We start from the raw sequence: 19,032 nt of genomic DNA, 5'->3' as shown, positions 1-19,032 counted from the left end.
TTATTTCTCTTACGCAAGGAACAGCCATTGACGGAAGTCAAATTTTGACACTCTAGAATGACTATCATCGGTGTCTGCTAGGTGATAGTTAGAACAATCGTGGAACCATTCACGAATAGGGTATACCACCTTCTCTTGGGGTCATCCTGGGGATTAACGCACATCTAAGGGTAGGGCTTGACGAGACTGAGAAAGCCAGTTTCCCAGGTCCCACTTTCCTTTGCAAGCAAAGCAGAAAGCCAAACAATGGACGTATTTCATTGTGAAGGTAATCACCATATGAGGTGCTGTTCACTATCCTAGGGGGGGACATTGCACCAGTCCAAACGACCCTTCATGGATGATAGGCTAAAGTCAACATTGTTAGTAAGCTATCCTAGTGGTAGCTGTATTGCGTGCAGCCTTCAGGCTAAGTCTTGAGGGAATATAGAGCAGCTTGTGTTACCAGTCTATAATCTCATGAATGAGTAAATGAAAAAAGAACAGGTGTATAACAACAAATATATGTATTTGTTCTAAAACACATCCCTTTAGTTCCTTTCCGAGGCTAAAGGCAAGAAATTACAGTCAGTAAACTTACTTAACACACAAGTAAATGGGCACAATATACGTTGAGTCTATGATGAGATTAGAGGCGAATAATTACAGTGTGTAAACTTACATAGCACACAGTAATTTAGCACCATATACGTTGAGCTCTAGGGGTGTACCAAAGCCATATATTAATAATATGGTAGGCGAACCACGAATGGCATAGAGACAGGGCCTAGAGCCTTTAGAAAGACTACTTGGGGTCCTGATAATCATACACACCCGGATGTCACACCGAAAAGGTGCCCAAGAGCCTAGTTGCGGCATCACATAGTTCTGGGGATGCATGTGATCATGTCCGGTTGGCTAGGATGATATTTCACTGAAGCCAAAGTGGCGAGCAAAAAAGGTCCTTGGGCCAGCTTATGGCCTGGCGGAGTTAGGGCTGTGATAATTCTTTTAGCTAAAGACTGTGATGCTGCACTGTTAAGTAGACTGTCTTGTTTCACACAGAGATCCTAGGCATAAAGACGTGGGTAAAAAACCAGGATTAAGAGGCGATGTCCTCGCCTGCAGCGCAACTTTCTTGTAGTAACAATGAATGTGAAAATAGGAAGCCAATTGTACAGCCTAGCATGGTTAGGGCGGTGCTGATCCTATGCTTAATGACCTAGATGCTGCACTAGCAAACAGACTGGCCTTTTCAAACCTAGACCCGATGGCCTAAAGACCTGGGTGGAAAATCAGGAATAGGAGGCGATGTCCTGGTCTACAGCAGAATTTTAGTAGCCATAAACGTGCCGTGGCACTGCCACTGGGTCACTGTACTACACACGGGATATTGTGGCACTGCCACTGGGTCACTGTACTGCACACGGGATATTATTCCTAGTCGAGGTCATTCTACAGGGCACTCTCTGTAACGGTAATTCAATCACAATAAATGGGACACAAACTGAGGCTATGCTTAACATTTACTGTCAACGTGTTAATGAGTAGTCATCTGGCACTAATCTTATCTAAAACTTAGCAACTGATGGTAATGTAAGACTAGCACGTGTACAGCAGTTATCGCCAGAAACACTAATGGTGTGTGTTTATCTTTCCATTTTATGTATGACCGGGTCCATGGTGGATACCTGGAGTGCTCCACATCACAACAGCTCCAACAGGTGGACAGCCCAGGGATGCTTACGTCAGTCACGGCTGGGTCCATGGCGGATATCTGAGGGGTGCTCCACACCGCAACATCAGCAGCGGGTGGACGTCAAAAGGGAAGCATACGTCGAGAAAGAGGACACCAAGGGCCCAAGTATTGCTGGCAGGTGTAAGTGCTACCCATTCCCTAAGGTGGAAGTGGGAATTGTCACCCAGGTTTTCTTGGTCTTTTCCTGGTTCTTGGAGTTTCTCAAACCTGTGACGCAGGGGAGGATCTCACCACTAGAAGTGGAGGAGCTACAACGTCCCAGCACAAGGAACAGGCTGGACGCGGGACAGGGAAGAGTTGGTTTGGGGGACTGTGCCTTGGTCAGTTCACGAACTTCTTTCAGGGACTCTTAGCTCAGCAGCCCGACCCCCCGTCAGTGGTGATACTTCACCTAGGGGGGACTGACTTGGCCAAACTTGGGAGGCGAATACTCATTGATGAGTTCATCTCCACTGCGGGTGGGTCTCCAGGACTTGCCCGGGTGGCACAGTAGTAGGGTCTCAACTTATCCCGTGGTGGCAGGGGCGAGGGGCGGACTCGGTCAGGGCGTTGAATCACTCGATAAAGAGGATCAACACACAGTGGGACAAATTATTTCAAGCCCCCCTCGGTTGCAGACGATCCAACATGGGTGTATTTGAGGTGCATAATTCTACCTGGTGAGGGGAGTGCGTTTGACGGAGGAAGGAAGGGTCCTGTGGTCTGATAATGTCATGGCCTGGTTGGAAGGTTTTGCTAAAGTGAGAACTTTCTACGGTAGGTCTAGGCAGGGGGAGGCCAGATCGTCGGTTAACAATGCTGGCCTGTGGCGGTAAGGTCATTATCGGTGAGCACATATTTGAGGTCTGAGGGGGCGGGCATCATCCTATGGAGGTTCCCGCCCAGGGGGAGGGGCCTGCGGGCCACTCCCACAACTCCAGGGGCAAGGTAATAGATGCTGCAAAGCAAAGGAGCGCGGGTAGGAGTAGTTCACGCTTTCCTTAGGCTGGTAGCCACCCCGCGCGCGTGGACTCATGACGCCACCGGCGCAGAGTAAGGGCCCTCCTTTAGTGGGTAAATGGAGTTCAGGGCGTAGACCGGGCAATTCCCGGGGTAACACTGCGCATGCGCACATCCAGAGGGGAGGCGCAGCTTGTAGGACCTGACACCGGTAGTGACCCTGCCATATGGCCAGAAATGTACAAAAATTCTAGATGAGGATGTTTAGTCTAAGTTAGGAAACAACATGTATTAGAGTTTTGTTAAAGTCAGGCTCTCAAACTTGTTGCTAAGAATTATGTACCTAAATGTCCTGCTGAATTTTTGTATACATTGTTGATTATGCAATTAAAACCTTTTTTAATTTCATACTTTAATAAATACGGCCGGGCGACTAGCGCCCGCCTTCCAAAAAGTAAAGACGTCTCGTGTCCACGTTCCTGGGTATTGGGTGCCGGATTGGGGGGGAGGCGGCAGCTAGTCGCTGACCATGTGAAAAGGGGGGGCCCTCGGCCCCCCCGCACGCATGGCGGCGCGGCGACCGTCGCCCCCACTGTCTCCTTGGTCGCCACTCGGCGGTGGGGGCGTGCCCTGGGGGGTGCGGCCCACCGCCGATTGGCGGGTGGCCTCCTTGACCCGGATCCTGGGAAGTGGGTCCGGGTCAGGGGGGGCGGGCTATAGGAGGGGCCACCTGGCCCCTCGGGAATAAAGAGATAGGGAGCGCCCAGGAGACCCTCTTGTCCCTGGACGCTCCCTCGCCGAAACGGTGTGCCCCGCGCTCGGGGCTTCTTTGTTTTCCCACCCACCATCCCTTGGAACAAAAATTTTTGTAGCAGTTCTTATGTCTGGTCGAATGGTAAGTTTTGAAGGTACGGTCCACGGGTCTCACAGGGTAATAGAGATGGAATTGTTGGTATATTTTGTTGATGCTTTTGTCTAGGAATTTTTCCCCCTTTTAGCAAGTCATGTGTGAAGTGAATTGTATGGGATGCTAAGTGTCTTTAGGCCTTTTTTCCCTTTGTAGCTATACGCGGGTCTCACAGGGTAATAGAGATGGAATTGTTGGTATATTTTGTTGATGCTTTTGTCTAGGAATTTTTTCCCTTTTAGCAAGTCATGTGTGAAGTGAATTGTATGTGATGCTAAGTGTCTTTAGGCCTTTTTTCCCTTTGTAGCTATACGTTGATACTGTTATTTATTAGCCAGTGTAGCTGTCCTTTAGAATTTTTTCCCATAGGTCGTCGTATTTATTAGGTATGGGGCATGCGGTAAGGTCATTATCGGTGAGCACATATTTGAGGTCTGAGGGGGCGGGCATCATCCTATGGAGGTTCCCGCCCAGGGGGAGGGGCCTGCGGGCCACTCCCACAACTCCAGGGGCAAGGTAATAGATGCTGCAAAGCAAAGGAGCGCGGGTAGGAGTAGTTCACGCTTTCCTTAGGCTGGTAGCCACCCCGCGCGCGTGGACTCATGACGCCACCGGCGCAGAGTAAGGGCCCTCCTTTAGTGGGTAAATGGAGTTCAGGGCGTAGACCGGGCAATTCCCGGGGTAACACTGCGCATGCGCACATCCAGAGGGGAGGCGCAGCTTGTAGGACCTGACACCGGTAGTGACCCTGCCATATGGCCAGAAATGTACAAAAATTCTAGATGAGGATGTTTAGTCTAAGTTAGGAAACAACATGTATTAGAGTTTTGTTAAAGTCAGGCTCTCAAACTTGTTGCTAAGAATTATGTACCTAAATGTCCTGCTGAATTTTTGTATACATTGTTGATTATGCAATTAAAACCTTTTTTAATTTCATACTTTAATAAATACGGCCGGGCGACTAGCGCCCGCCTTCCAAAAAGTAAAGACGTCTCGTGTCCACGTTCCTGGGTATTGGGTGCCGGATTGGGGGGGAGGCGGCAGCTAGTCGCTGACCATGACATTCAAATGGCTGAACAAAGTTGCCAGAATCTTGGGAGCCCAGAGTCACAGAAACTGTGGAATGGTCTGAAACACAATTGAGAGATTAATCAAAGTACCTGTAGTTCTTGCAACAGCTGAAAACTGAGCTTTTCAACACTGCTCATGATTGAATTTCAGGGAGGATAGGCCCATGATTAATTGACTTTGAACATGGCTCCCATTTCACCCAGGGTGATTTTTCGCCATAGCTTTGTTACGCCGATGTAAGTGCAAGTAGACCCAAATGTCTTTGCAGACCAGAACTCCATAATAAATAAATGAGCCTTATGTTGAATACAGTCATATCCGGGACATCCCACAAGAGCCTTGTTTAGAGACCCACGCTAAATTGTAGGGCAAAAAGTACTTAGTACAAAACTGCAATTGCACGGGGTGTCATGTTTTTACACCTGATGTAGAGATGAACACTAAACACAGGCAAACTATGTGCTTCTATTGGACACGTTAGTGCATTTTCTGTGCTTTGCAGTCAATTTTATAACCAACTTAAAGCTGGCTGTAAAGTTGGGTGGGAAAACCTTGGTAAGCACAATTTGAACTTCACTCATTATGGATGCAAGTCTAAAATAGGACGTAGAAACCCCGTTGAGCTATTTTAAAAAATAAAACAACCTATAAGTGAGGTCAATAGAGTTTGACCCAGAGTCACATGGGATTTAGGGGGATGGTTCAGTATCTAAAGCAGGGGTTTAAGTTGTTTGTGCCCTGCCAGTGCTCCACACCAGTAGTAATAATAACGAGCACTGATAAAGCCAATAGGTCAGGCTTGCTTTTTTAGTCCAGCCTGAGAGGTTTTAATAAAAGCCTGCTACTAAGAAAAAAAAATGTTTTATTTAAAAAAAAAGACTTTAATGTGTGATGAGTCAGTGTAATTTTAAGATATTAAATAGTCTGCATATGCACTACAATTCAATCACTCACTCGATAAGAGGTGGAATGGCCCATCAAACAGCCAACATGATGAAATAGGAGCTTAATGCTCATGTGTGGTGGCGCCAAAGCCCTTTCTAGTTATACATTATTCAAATGTGTAACAGATCACTGCCAACTGCAATATGAAGCCAGACCTAAAACCTGACAACAATTGTCCGTACTGAGTCCTTTGTTTATATTCTTAACTTTAAAAGTAAAAAATACTAATCTCGCTCTTGACAATGTGTGCAAGAAAACTCAATGTAACCCCTGTGAGTAATGCAGTACCTGTTTAATTTCAGACATTTTACTTAATTTTGTAAGGTATGTGACCCTTCATGTCATTTCCACAGATGACATCTCTTGTTTTGTTTTTTATGCAATATCTGACTCATTTACAGTCAATCCTGATAACTAAAAGTTGCCTTAGGAATCTATAAATGCGAGTAATCTTGCATTGCAAATGTTTTTTTTTTTACTTCAAGGCAAGCCGTGATATTGTCACACTTGAAACGTTTCAGTTTCTATCACTGTGTTTCCAGACACATAATATTTTTTCGAGCTCGAAGCCTATTATATTGACAGACTTGAAACATTTGCACTGGTGTGTGTTTCAACGTACATATGTCTTTTTGTTATTGCAATGTTAAACCAAGCAATGTTTGGGAGGCGCATGTTAATTTTTATCGGACATTGTTGGTGTGTGTGTGATGCTTGTTCAGTCTTTCCTTTCTCCCGGGGCGGCGAGACAGCGAGATCCCTGTGTTTTTATTTATTATTGCAAGATCGTAATTTGCATATAATTAATAAAGGTTGAGCCGATGCCGAGGATCGAAGTCTGGTCCCCCTTCTCTCAAGTGTGCGGCTCTAACCACTAAACCACAGCCTCTCCACCTGAAGAAAGCCAATTAGAAATGGGACAAGTAATTACCTGCTGTTTTTGAGGTCTCGCCTAAGCAACGCGCATGCGTTGCAAAGGAGGGGACCTCATGTAATCGACTTGCTTTTTGGGCCAAAAACATGCACGCGTTGCATTGCCATAAATGGCAACACGTGTGCGTGAGGCGATCTACTTGCGGGAGCGTGGGTTGCCAAATGGCAGCATTTATCGCTCCCGCAAGTACAGGCCCCCCTCCTCCCCCCTGCTGCCGCGCGAGCTTGTTTACTTAATTTCAGACAAATTTCTTACGGGGTACCCCAGTATCCCTCAGAACCTGGGCAGTATATTTTCAATAAACAATGGTTCTGTCGGGTATGATCCTAGTTGCCTTAAATCATGTATAAATCTCACTACTTAATTACAGGGCCCATCTTTTACTTAAAGCATTTCCTTTGACTAAGTGCAAAACCATCACATCATTAAAAGTGGGGCATTAATCGTCCTTGCCTGTCTGCTAGGCTTGTCTTCTAATGCTTGCCTTTTAAGTAGATGAGCGGCGATGGCCACTGCACTACTGCAGATGGAAGGGCTGGTGCTGCTGATTTCAGAGGCAAAAACAACAATTGATGGACAGAATGCAGAACAATGTCATACATTCACCCCAGTACAGAGATCTGGGCCTAAATCCATTGTTTTTTTGCACTGCACACCACCCCAGGTCAGACATGGCTATATGCAAATCAGCCTTGACCCTGTGCCTCATGGGAACAGTCCAGCCCGAACTGCCAAGCCATGTCTTTCCCGGACCGGAATCAAGCATCCAAGGACCGGTTTCTGGCTATCAGCCTTCATCAGCCTGGATAGCTTGACTCCAGTGGTGTGGAGAGCATGGGGCTCACGTCTGAGCATACCCATCCTACTCGGGGTGACAAAGGCAAAAACAGCAATTGATGGACAGAATGCAGAACAATGTCATACATTCACCCCAGTACAGAGATCTGGGCCTAAATCCATCTTTTTTTTGCACTCCACACCACCCCAGGTCAGACATGGCTATATGCAAATCAGCCTTGACCCTGTGCCTCATGGGAACAGTCCAGCCCGAACTGCCAAGCCATGTCTTTCCCGGGCCGGAATCAAGCATCCAAGGACTGATTTCTGGCTATCAGCCTTCATCAGCCTGGATAGCTTGACTCCAGTTTTAGCTTGAAAGGATATCTCCTGAGGCGGTAGCCGGGAGGAACGCTCGTTTTTAACCAAATTGAAAATCTAACTGTTTGTTTTTACCTGTTGTTGCACATTCTCCTGGGCACTCCCCCTCCTTAATACTTGCTCAAGTTCACCCCGCGCAGCCGATCTAAACGCTGCCGCGGGTCAGAGCACTAATTTGCCGCCATTAGCCGAGAAGCCAGGCCACGCCCACTGCCCTGAGGCCACGCCCCCCGATCGCTATATAAGCCGCGCTAGATACAAAGCCCGCATTTAGCTTGAAAGGATATCTCCTGAGGCGGAAGCCGGGAGGAACGCTCGTTTTTAACCAAATTGAAAATCGAACTGTTTGTTTTTACCTGTTGTTGTACATTCTCCTGGGCACTCCCCCTCCTTAATACTTGCTAAAGTTCACCCCGTGCAGCCTATGTAAACGCTGCCGCAGGTCAGAGCACTAATTTGCCGCCATTAGCCGGGAAGCCAGGCCACGCCCACTGCCCTGAGGCCACGCCGCTCCCCTCGCCCCTAAAACAATGTGCCTCGGCCGGACGCGCAGCGGATGCACGCTGCGGGCGCGCCAAAGGCAAGCCCATCTGCACCCGTCCGCGCCAGAACGGGCCATGGGCCCCTGCACCTTCCAGCTCGTCTCCCTTAAGCTACTCTGCAGGCACACTTCCGCAACTCATGATTAGTACCCCTGACCCCTGCCTCCATTCAATCTCACCCGAAGAGCATCATAACAAGTGCAACCATTGCTCATACAGACTCAACCCTCACTCCGCCCCCAAAATTAGCACAATCAAAATGGCCCTGCTCAACTGCAGATCCCTCCGCAAACACAGCACCGAGATCAACCTTCTAATACTGAACAACGATATCGAAGTGCTGTTCCTTACGGAAACCTGGATCAACTCAGCATCAGACCCAGACATAGTCCACGCCTTACCCCCGGGTTACCTAATCAAACACCTAGACAGACCTCTAGGGCCAGGAGGTGGCATAGCAATTATCACCAAAGCCCACCTCTCCTGCCAACTCAAGGACAGCCCAATCCTCGACTGCGAAAACATTCACTTCTCCATACACCTTTCCCCGGAGAAAACTCTGTAGGGACTATTGATCTACCGACCCCCGGGCCCACTTGGACAGTTCCCTAACTCACTGGTGGACACAGCCAGCTCCCTGGCCTGTCTTTCCTCCAACTTCACAGTGTTAGGAGATCTTAACATTCACTTTGATGACCCAGGGAACAAAATAGCTGTAGACCTCAAAGAAGATCTAGCCGCATTCAGCCTCTCCTTGAAAAATCCTCACCCCACCCACAATAAGGGCCATGTCTTGGACCCTATCTTCTCTAACATCCCGGAACTCATCACATCAATACCCCTCCCCATCCCCTGGATAGATCACCACCTGATCCTTCTTAAACTCCCAATCACCACCGAACCCACTCACAGCCTTCCACCCCAAGCACCCTCTCGCCCGTGGCACAAACTAGACACGGATGCATGGACCAGCCAGCTGACAGCCTCCACTCCCAACTTGGATCCGGACCCCTCACTAGCAGACACCAAAATTCGAACCTGGATAGACACATCCCTAGACTCGGTCCTCCCCGTCAAACACCTCCCCAGTAAGAGGGGATCATTCAAGTCACCTTGGTTTACTCCTGAACTGCGTGAACTACGGAAAAAATGCAAAAAACTTGAACGCCTCTGGAGGAAAGATTGGGCCTCAAACAGCAAAGAAACTTATAAATCATCCAAGAAACAGTATAAAATCCTTATAAAAAATACGCAAGCGGCCTATTTCGAAGGGAAAATTCTAGCTGCAGCCAACTCTGCCAAGGAGACCTACCGTATAGTACGGTCATTTATGAAAGTCCCCGAACCTCAGCCTGTCGCTGACCCCACCGGCGCCAGATGCACCCAACTCACCGAGTTTTTCTCATCTAAAATTCTCAAAATCCTAAAGACCTTCCCTCAGCTCCACCCCCCGCCAGACCCCCTAGCCTGGCCCATCGACCAAGATGCCCCCTTCCTGGATGCCTTCCTCCCCATCTCCATCGAGAGGTTGGTGGCCACCCTCAATCAAGTGAAGAGTGGGTCCCTGGCCGATCCAGCGCCCATGAGCAAGCTGAACTTAGTTGCTACCACAATATCCCCCCTCCTAACCAGACTGATAAATGCCTCCCTCTCCCGAGGAGCAGTTCCCGCCAACTGGAAAAGTGCGATAGTACACGCACTCCTCAAGAAACCCCACCTAGACCCCACGGATCCCTCAAACTTTAGACCTATCTCCCTCCTTCCAGGCATCAGCAAAGTGGCAGAAAAAATCGTGAACGAACAGCTATCAACCTTTCTAGAGACCAAGTACCTCCTTCGCCACTCCCAGACAGGGTTCAGACCAGGACAGGGGACCGACACCGCCCTCCTGGCCGTGACAGAGGAGACCAGATCCATCTTGGACGCAGGGGGATCAGTGGCAGTGATCCTCCTGGACCTGAGCGCCGCCTTTGACACGGTGGACCATACCATCCTCCTCCACCGTCTCCACAAAACTGGAATCACTGGAACCGGCCTGGCCTGGTTAAAATCGTTTTTGGAGCATAGGACCTTCCAAGTGGCCGATAGTCACGGCCACTCCAAAGCTCTTCCCCTTCAATGTGGGGTTCCCCAGAGATCGTCCCTGAGCCCCACACTTTTTAACGTTTACATGGCCCCCTTAGATGACATAGCCTCACCATTCGGCATAAAGGTGGTCATGTACGCCGACGACACACAACTTGTCGTCTCCATCAATCAGGCCGACCAGTCCATGGAGAATCTGGCCTCCTGCCTGCATAATATATCCAAATTGATGGGCGACTCCCGACTAAAACTCAACGGTGAATAATCGGAGATTATGCTCCTAAGCGACCCTCACAAACTCCCCAAGTCCCTTGCCTGGCAACCCAGCATGGGCTCCCCCCCTACACCAAAAAATGAAATCAAGAGCTTAGGCTTTTGGCTCGACCAGGATCTCAGCTTCAGATCCCAAGCGAGAAAGACAGCCGGCACATGCTTTGGGCTCATGTGAACTGCCCGGAAGATCCTCCCTCTTATCCCCCCCCAGTCTAGAAAAATCCTTATCCAGGGCCTTATTATCTCTAGACTGGATTATGGAAACGCCCTGTACCTGGGCGCCCCAGTAGCTGTCATCAAAAAACTTCAGCACGCTCAGAATGCCGCAGCAAGACTCCTCACGGGGACGAAATCCAGATGCTGGGCTAAACCCTCCCTCAAAGCTCTTCACTGGCTCCCAATTCAGGAGCGCATCGCCTTTAAAACTCTATGCATCTCTCATAAAATCTTACAGGGTAAAGGCCCTCCCATACTAAAACCACACATCAAACCCCATAAATCCACCAGACAGCTCAGGTCAGACTCCCTTTTCCTTGCCAGCATCCCCAGAATACGAAGAGCGCGCACGGGTGGGCGCCACTTCGCATACAACGCCCCTAAGCTCTGGAATAGCCTCCCCCCTTAGCATCCGTAAAGAAACCAACCTGCTGTCATTCCGCAGGCTACTGAAGACCTGGCTCTTCCCCCAATAATTCCCCCCAGGAGCACTTCAGGCTGATACTATAGCGCTGGGACACCCTTGGGTAGCTACGCGCTCTACAAATCCAAATCAAATCAAATCAAAATCCAGTGGTGTGGAGAGCATGGGACTCACGTCTGAGCATACCCATCCCATTCGGGGTGACAAAGGCAAAAACAACAATTGATGGACAGAATGCAGAACAATGTCACACATTCACCCCAGTACAGAGATCTGGGTCTAAATCCATCGGTTTTTTTCACTCCACACCACCCCAGGTCAGACATGGCTATATGCAAATCAGCCTTGACCCTGTGCCTCATGGGAACAGTCCAGCCCGAACTGCCAAGCCATGTCTTTCCCGGACCGGAATCAAGCATCCAAGGACCGGTTTCTGGCTATCAGCCTTCATCAGCCTGGATAGCTTGACTCCAGTGGTGTGGAGAGCATGGGACTCACGTCTGAGCATACCCATCCCACTCGGGGTGACAAAGGCAAAAACAACAATTGATGGACAGAATGCAGAACAATGTCATACATTCACCCCAGTACAGAGATCTGGGCCTAAATCCATCGTTTTTTTGCACTCCACACCACCCCAGGACAGACATGGCTATATGCAAATCAGCCTTGACCCTGTGCCTCATGGGAACAGTCCAGCCCGAACTGCCAAGCCATGTCTTTCCCGGACCGGAATCAAGCATCCAAGGACCGGTTTCTGGCTATCAGCTTTCATCAGCCTGGATAGCTTGACTCCAGTGGTGTGGAGAGCATGGGACTCACGTGTGAGCATACCCATCCCACTCGGGGTGACAAAGGCAAAAAACAACAATTGATGGACAGAATGCAAGCAATGTCATACATTCACCCCAGTACAGAGATCTGGGCCTAAATCCATCGTTTTTTTTCACTCCACACCACCCCAGGTCAGACATGGCTATATGCAAATCAACCTTGACCCTGTGCCTCATGGGAACAGTCCAGCCCGAACTGCCAAGCCATGTCTTTCCTGGACCGGAATCAAGCATCCAAGGACCGGTTTCTGGCTATCAGCCTTCATCAGCCTGGATAGCTTGACTCCAGTTGTGTGTAGAGCATGGGACTCACGTCTGAGCATACCCATCCCACTCGGGGTGACAAAGGCAAAAACAACAATTGATGGACAGAATGCAGAACAATGTCATACATTCACCCCAGTACAGAGATCTGGGCCTAAATCCATCGTTTTCTTCACTCCACACCACCCCAGGTCAGACATGGCTATATGCAAATCAGCCTTGACCCTGTGCCTCATGGGAACAGTCCAGCCTGAACTGCCAAGCCATGTCTTTCCCGGACCGGAATCAAGCATCCAAGGACCGGTTTCTGGCTATCAGCCTTCATCAGCCTGGATAGCTTGACTCCAGTGGTGTGGAGAGCCTGGGACTCACGTCTGAGCATACCCAGCCCACTCGGGGTGAAAATTGCAAAAAACACAGTTGATGGACAGAATGTAGAACAATGTCATACATTCACCCCAGTACAAGGATCTGGGCCTAAATCCATCGTTTGCACTCCACACCACCCCAGGACAGACATGGCTATATGCAAATCAGCCTTGACCCTGTGCCTCATGGGAACAGTCCAGCCTGAACTGCCAAGCCATGTCTTTCCCGGACCGGAATCAAGCATCCAAGGACCGGTTTCTGGCTCCATGAGACCCGATGGCGTTACAAAGGAGTACTTGGCCCTTGCAAAAACTCCATATATTGCATTTAAGTAATGCGATGGATCTTGCCCCGGGCCAGGGAAAGGTGGGTAAACCCCAGGTACAGGCTCAGGCTGAGGCATTACCGGACTCAGGCCAACCGGCGCCGACGGTGGAGCCAATGGAGTCGAAGACTCGTCAGGTACTGGAGCATCTTCCACACGAGCGGGAGACTGAACCGGCGTCGGAGATCGGGCTGGCATCGCTGAGCGTGCCGGTAAAGCTTCAGGCGAAGCCGAACGAGCAGGAGTACCCTGATTCAAACCTGAAGGAGATGGAGAGCCATGGTCCTTACGATGCCGAGGAGCTGGAGAAGCCGACTTCGCAGCTGCGTCCTTATCTGAACGGGGTCGTGAACTGTGCCTCTTCTTCTTCTTGTGCTTCTTTGACTTTGAAGCATGACCCGACATCGACTTCGAACCCCACCTCGACCTCGACCATGACCTTCTTCGACCTTTCTTTTCCTTCCTCATCTTCACCATGAAAAGCTTTGCCTCTCTCCCTTCAACGGCTTCGGATTCATCTTGCGACAGCAAGCACAACCCTCAACGTTGTTATCCGAAGACAGGCACCAGACACAATCCTCATGGGGTCTGTGATGGACATATGGCCCCCACACTCCCTACAGGGCTTGAAACCCAACTTCCTCAAAGACATCTTCAGAAAAGAAACAAGAGAAGCAAGCCAGAAACACAATGTAGCTACAAAACTACAGAGAGTCCCAAAAAAACGTTAGCGCTGATGGCGCGGAAAAAAGGGAACTGACGTCTTCATGCCGACAAGGCTCTCTTATGACTCCAGTGACATCAGCAGAGCCGCGAGCGGAGCCATGCTTCTGTGACGTTGTCCTCATCAGCGTGGAGAGCTACGAAAAAATTCCAAATGCTGCTGACGGAGGGGATAGTCCCAAGGTGAGGAATCCACTGTCAGATGTATCCATCAGAAAGTCAAAGGCATGACTTTCAATCCTGAAGGCAGGGTACTGGGTTATACGTGTGAGGGTGACCCTTCATGAGCAGGACACCCCCTAAAAACCCCAGAGTCGATTCTCTAGGCTTTGTGAGTGTAGTCAGTCATTTTGATACATATAGTGGCCAACCGTCATTTTGCACTGGCTAACTATATAGTGGCTGTGCCGATCCTGGGCATGTTTGGTATAAAACATTGGAATAATTTCCCAAAGCATTACAGGTGTTAGAGGTATGATTCAATGCACTGGATGGCTCCTCCGGGAAGCCCTCAGTACAACAGGTAACAGCCTTCCAGGGTCTGCTAGCAAGCTAGTGCTGTTGCCGACCCTAGACACGATTCTGCCCTCCTGCTGCTGAGCTGAGCTTGAGCAGGGAAAGGTAGAATAATAGGTTTCCTTTCACAGGGAGATGTGACCATCTCCCAGACAGGACTTGGTCTGGGTTGGGGTGCCAGCTAGAGCCAGCAGACTGCTTTGAAGGGCATATTTGGTGCCCTCCCTGCATACTCCAGTTGTAACCAGTTCTGGGAGCTTTTGGCTCTGTCTCTGGTGTGAGACTGGTCAAAGGACATGGGAGTATCCTGCCCTCTGTGCCACCCCTACTCTGGGAGGGACCCCTGAGTTGTCCATCCCCTTTCTTAGGGTATAAAAGGGCTTACCTGTGGCTGGGTCCTCAGATTCATCGTGGGAAAAGACTCAAGCCTGAAACCATGCCACTCTTCTAACATCTGGACACCTGGACTTCGCAGGACTTTGCCTGTAACCAAGACTGCATCATGGAAGATTCCTGCTGCTACTGGTCTCACTGTTCTGCAAGACTTCTTTGTCGTCTGTGTCTATGCTTCACCCAGGATCTTTAACATCCCTGTGGGCATCAAGGACATCTGAAATAATCTCCCTTGGAGCGAAGGAGTCACTCCCATGCATCTGCAGGCACCGCAACAAAGCTGACGGGTCTGCTGCTCAGAGCAACCACAAAATATAAATATATACTCTGAATACAATATCTCATAATTGATATAAGTACATGTCCCTTATAAGAAAACTTTAAGTCAACAGTAATGCTTACCAACATACTGAACTGCTTAGATTAAGCATGTTAAAAGATAAACTTTCTAAACCAGAAGACACAACACCTGCAAATGACCCCTTGCATATGAAGCCCATTTTCAGAGGAAACACCATATCTCAGTCACCCTTGTATCATATAAACTGTTAACGAGAGTATTGAATCCATAACATAGGCTCCTTGCAGGAACACCAATCTGGTGTAACCAAAAGGCAAACATGTCAAGGCTCCAACAAGGCTTGTCCCTTGAAAAAATAAAAACCTGTATCTCTATACAATGCAAGTATAAGGACAAAACTAGGGAATATATACACAGAGAAAGACTCATTAAGACTCTGTATCACCTCTCCTATCACGGAAGCATCTCAACACCGAATCGGCCTGAGCCCCAAGAATATGGGAGCCTTAGGTGAAGGATCCATATCTTGAGAGGCTGTAGCCACCACCAGGCTACGAGATGTAGGGTGTCTGAGGAGACAAACTGGATCACCTGGAGCAGGCAGATGCCTGCGAGATATAGCATGATCCACCAAGACCCCTAAATCTGGCTTGGCCCAAGTTCCTAGCAATATGTCGAACAGGACTTCACTGTATGGAAGAACAGGCTCTTCCCCTAACTGACCTTGGTAAAAGACATTAATAAGAGGGTCTGTGGACTTTTCACCCGTAGGTAATATCAACTCCAACACTGTTGCCACTCTCCACAACATATCTGCAAAGGAGGAATTTGCCTCCAGAGCAAGAGGAGGGGAAAGAAGCCCCGTGGCTGAAGAGGACTCCAGTCCACTAGCCTCACCAAGAGCAGATCTCCAACTCTCCTCCACCTGAGATAAAAGAATGTCAGAAAAGGGCTGAAAGGCCCCAGGACCCCCTTGCATCACCTGTTACAAGGAGACTCTCCGAACTCTCACTCTGAGAAGGCAGTGAAAATGCCACACTCCCCCCAAATTGCTCTACCTACTCCTCACCCGATGTCGAGAATCCACCGCATAGACATCAATAGGAGGAGGAGAGACTTCGATCGGCTGCGCCAAAGTAAATGCTGATCGAGAATGGATGTCGAAGGTTGAGTCCCTGAAATGTTGTCCACCGATGCCGTAGTGGAATTGTCCAGCGCCAACCGACGCCGACCCAAAGACTCAATGGCTCAACCGAGTACAAACCCATTGGCGAGGCTCCACTCCCCTCCCTGGGGCCCGAGGGCACTCTAGTGGACAGTGAGGGCCCAAAGTAGAGATGTAGAGAGTTATAATACTCCTTCATCTGGGCCAACAATGCCCCAGCTCCTGGAAAAATGGAGAGACGCGAGGCGGAGTCACAACGGTCTCCTCAACCAGTGAGTTAGTTATTCGTTTTATGTAAATGAATACTAAAGTGTTTTTATAAGCACTGGTGTGTTTTTTTCTTGCGTAATACCTTGCTCACTGACTATGTGGTAAATGTACTGGAATAAGCCTTAGCTACTCTCTAAATATACCCCTTGAGAGCTTTGGTTATCAGGGACCTAAACACTATGGCTAAGGGATGCCTGGACTCAGTGCACAGTGCCTCGCCATAGGTGGACACTATATACTGAGCCAGCCTGGATATTTCAAAGATAAATCTGCAAAGGGAATACTTTCAATAAAAAATATATTTTCAAATTAGACTAATTAACAATATTTTTCTACTAGTACAATAAATTTTTTTAAACAAATGAATCTATGATTTTCTGTGCATAAACTACTGTAAATTCCATTGATGATGCTCTACGTGTCAATGAATTAAGTTGTACAGTTCCATTACCTATCATAGTTTATAGCAATTGTTAATTAGGAAATGTTACAAATCTTACCAAGACTTTCTTTTTCTCCATAACCTATATCATATTTGTCTTGTAATTCTTGTATTTGCGATTCCACATCTTTCAATTTCCTTTGTTTTTGCAGCAGAGTAGCCATCGTAGCATCAAGTTCAGCCTGTAATTAAAATCATAATTTCTACATTCCCTTTTTTTACGTTACATAAACTTCATTGTGTTTCTTATTGAATTGGTCAAATAAATTACATAGTAATATCAGCACACAGCAACAGATTTCAAAGTCTCTTTCAGGGGATACCTTGCCCGCTAATCTCTGACAAGCAAAGAATGAAGAGTATTAGACCCCATTTGAGGAGCCACAGTTCAGACAGGTCTTATTGTGCCACAATAAAGATAATTAAGGTCATCTTCCGCTGGTGCCCTTGTGTCAGTAAAACTATGGCTCTACATACTCGGCCAAGTACGTCCCTTTGCACACTTGATTCTCAGGGTAGGGAAGAGGAGCAGTCAAAGGCTTCTCAAGGATATAGTTTGGAGAGGAGAGCTCAGAACTCAACAGTCAACCAACAGACACAATAAAGTAATGTGTAGGCCAGTGCATATTTTTACTTAGAAAGAAAGTACTTTAATCTCACAGCAAAAAGTAATACCACACAGTTCTATAGGGGAAAAGATATAGGATTGCAATCTCATCTATGATCTCCAGTAAGGCGCTGCATCCGATTCTTTTACTTGCCCCCTCTGTAGAAGTGCCTAATGTCTATGATCCTCGGTATCGACATAGCAGTATAGGCGTTAATCAAGTGCTTTTTACTTCAGATTACCACACTGGCTTATGAATAGGTCAGTTCAATGGCTACTTCTATTAGGAGTTCACGTGGGCAAAAAGTCGATTGTTCATACAGTAGATTTCTTTCTGCCCTAAGTCTGTTAGTCTGTTGCAGCAAGGCCTTTTTTTTACCAATCCGGCGGTGAACAGGTAAAGACCTTTGGTTGTGATGGTGGATGATTTTGTTAAACTGGTTCCTGTAGCAGTGACATCAGTGGTGAGAAGTTGCCACAACAGCTTCATTAAGATCAAGGTTTGCCAGGCAGGAACAGGCACAACAGGCCTGCATGGCAGCGCTCATCTATGGCAGTTGCTGCCTCCAGTTCAGGTCATTAGCGGGTGGTTCTTTTTGACAGCTGCGGCCTCTGTCTCGGATAAGGGTTTTCCCATCGGTGGTGGCAGCAGCTGTTCTTGAGGCAGTTCTAACAAAGGGCAGTGGCAGCACCAGTATTTCAGGCACACAGCAGGGTATTGAACCACACAATGTTGAGTCTTACTTGAATGTCGTGGTGCAGCTCACAATGGGAACTGCTTGGGGAGACCAGGAGACCCCATTCAATGCATATCACTTCTGGCTTTGCTCCCACTGACAGACATTTAGCTTCTTCTGGGTGATCCTCACTCTGGTAGCATGCTGGACCTCTCTTGGATAGTGACTGATTTTACAGGGTCAGATACCCTCCTTCGCTCTCTTTTAAGGCAGACTTCTAGTTATTAGGCAGACCCTTAGCTTCTCGAGCAAGAAATGCAGACTTCAGCTAATTTTCCATCATCTCTGGGACAAATGGTGTCATGCAGGCACCGGCCACTGTCATATAGCACTCCTTTGAGTACTATGTGGAGCACTACATTCTTTATTGAAGAACAAATTGGAACTGGAACACGATGGAGTGGTTTGGTTCCCACTTTTGAACTCAATTGAAAGTCAGGGGATGTGGATCCTCTGTTCCACTTTTTACCTTTTCAGAACTGGTTTGGGTTGGGTCTCTTTCAAATGTCATTTTCTGGCTGTTTCTCAGACACTGCATTCATACAGGGTGATGCTGGCGCTCACAACAGAAACCAATGATGCTGGCTTCAAGGAAGAGAACCCAAAAGGAAAAGTTACTGACCTTTGGTAATGACTTATCTGGTAGAGACATGATCTAGCTGCAGATTATTTACCTTTGAATTTTTCAGGCTTCAAACTGGATCTGGAAGATTTTTCTTCAAGCAATACTCTGGTGCACCGGTAGGTGGCGTCAGTCGGCTCCGCGTGAAATTGTCAGCATATTCTGCACCAGAAATGATGTCTATGCCACCTATATAGGCGCTATATTGGCACACTGACATCAGTTACTTTTCA

General features: G+C 48.1%; 1 protein-coding gene across 1 annotated transcript in view; it reads right to left on the bottom strand.

Annotated features, from left to right (window-relative positions):
- The window catches only part of LOC144818685 (dynein axonemal heavy chain 6-like), a 1,395,111-nt gene that overhangs the window by 907,865 nt on the left and 468,214 nt on the right, over positions 1-19,032 (bottom strand). The window contains exon 14 of the mRNA XM_078676337.1: positions 16,892-17,015. Within this exon, the coding sequence (XP_078532463.1) occupies positions 16,892-17,015 (124 nt within the window). The remainder of the gene's footprint in view (positions 1-16,891; positions 17,016-19,032) is intronic.

The sequence above is a fragment of the Lissotriton helveticus genome, chromosome 2_1, assembly GCF_964261635.1.
Source record: "Lissotriton helveticus chromosome 2_1, aLisHel1.1, whole genome shotgun sequence".
Taxonomy (NCBI): domain Eukaryota; kingdom Metazoa; phylum Chordata; class Amphibia; order Caudata; family Salamandridae; genus Lissotriton; species Lissotriton helveticus.
This window is presented reverse-complemented; position numbering and strand designations above follow the sequence as displayed.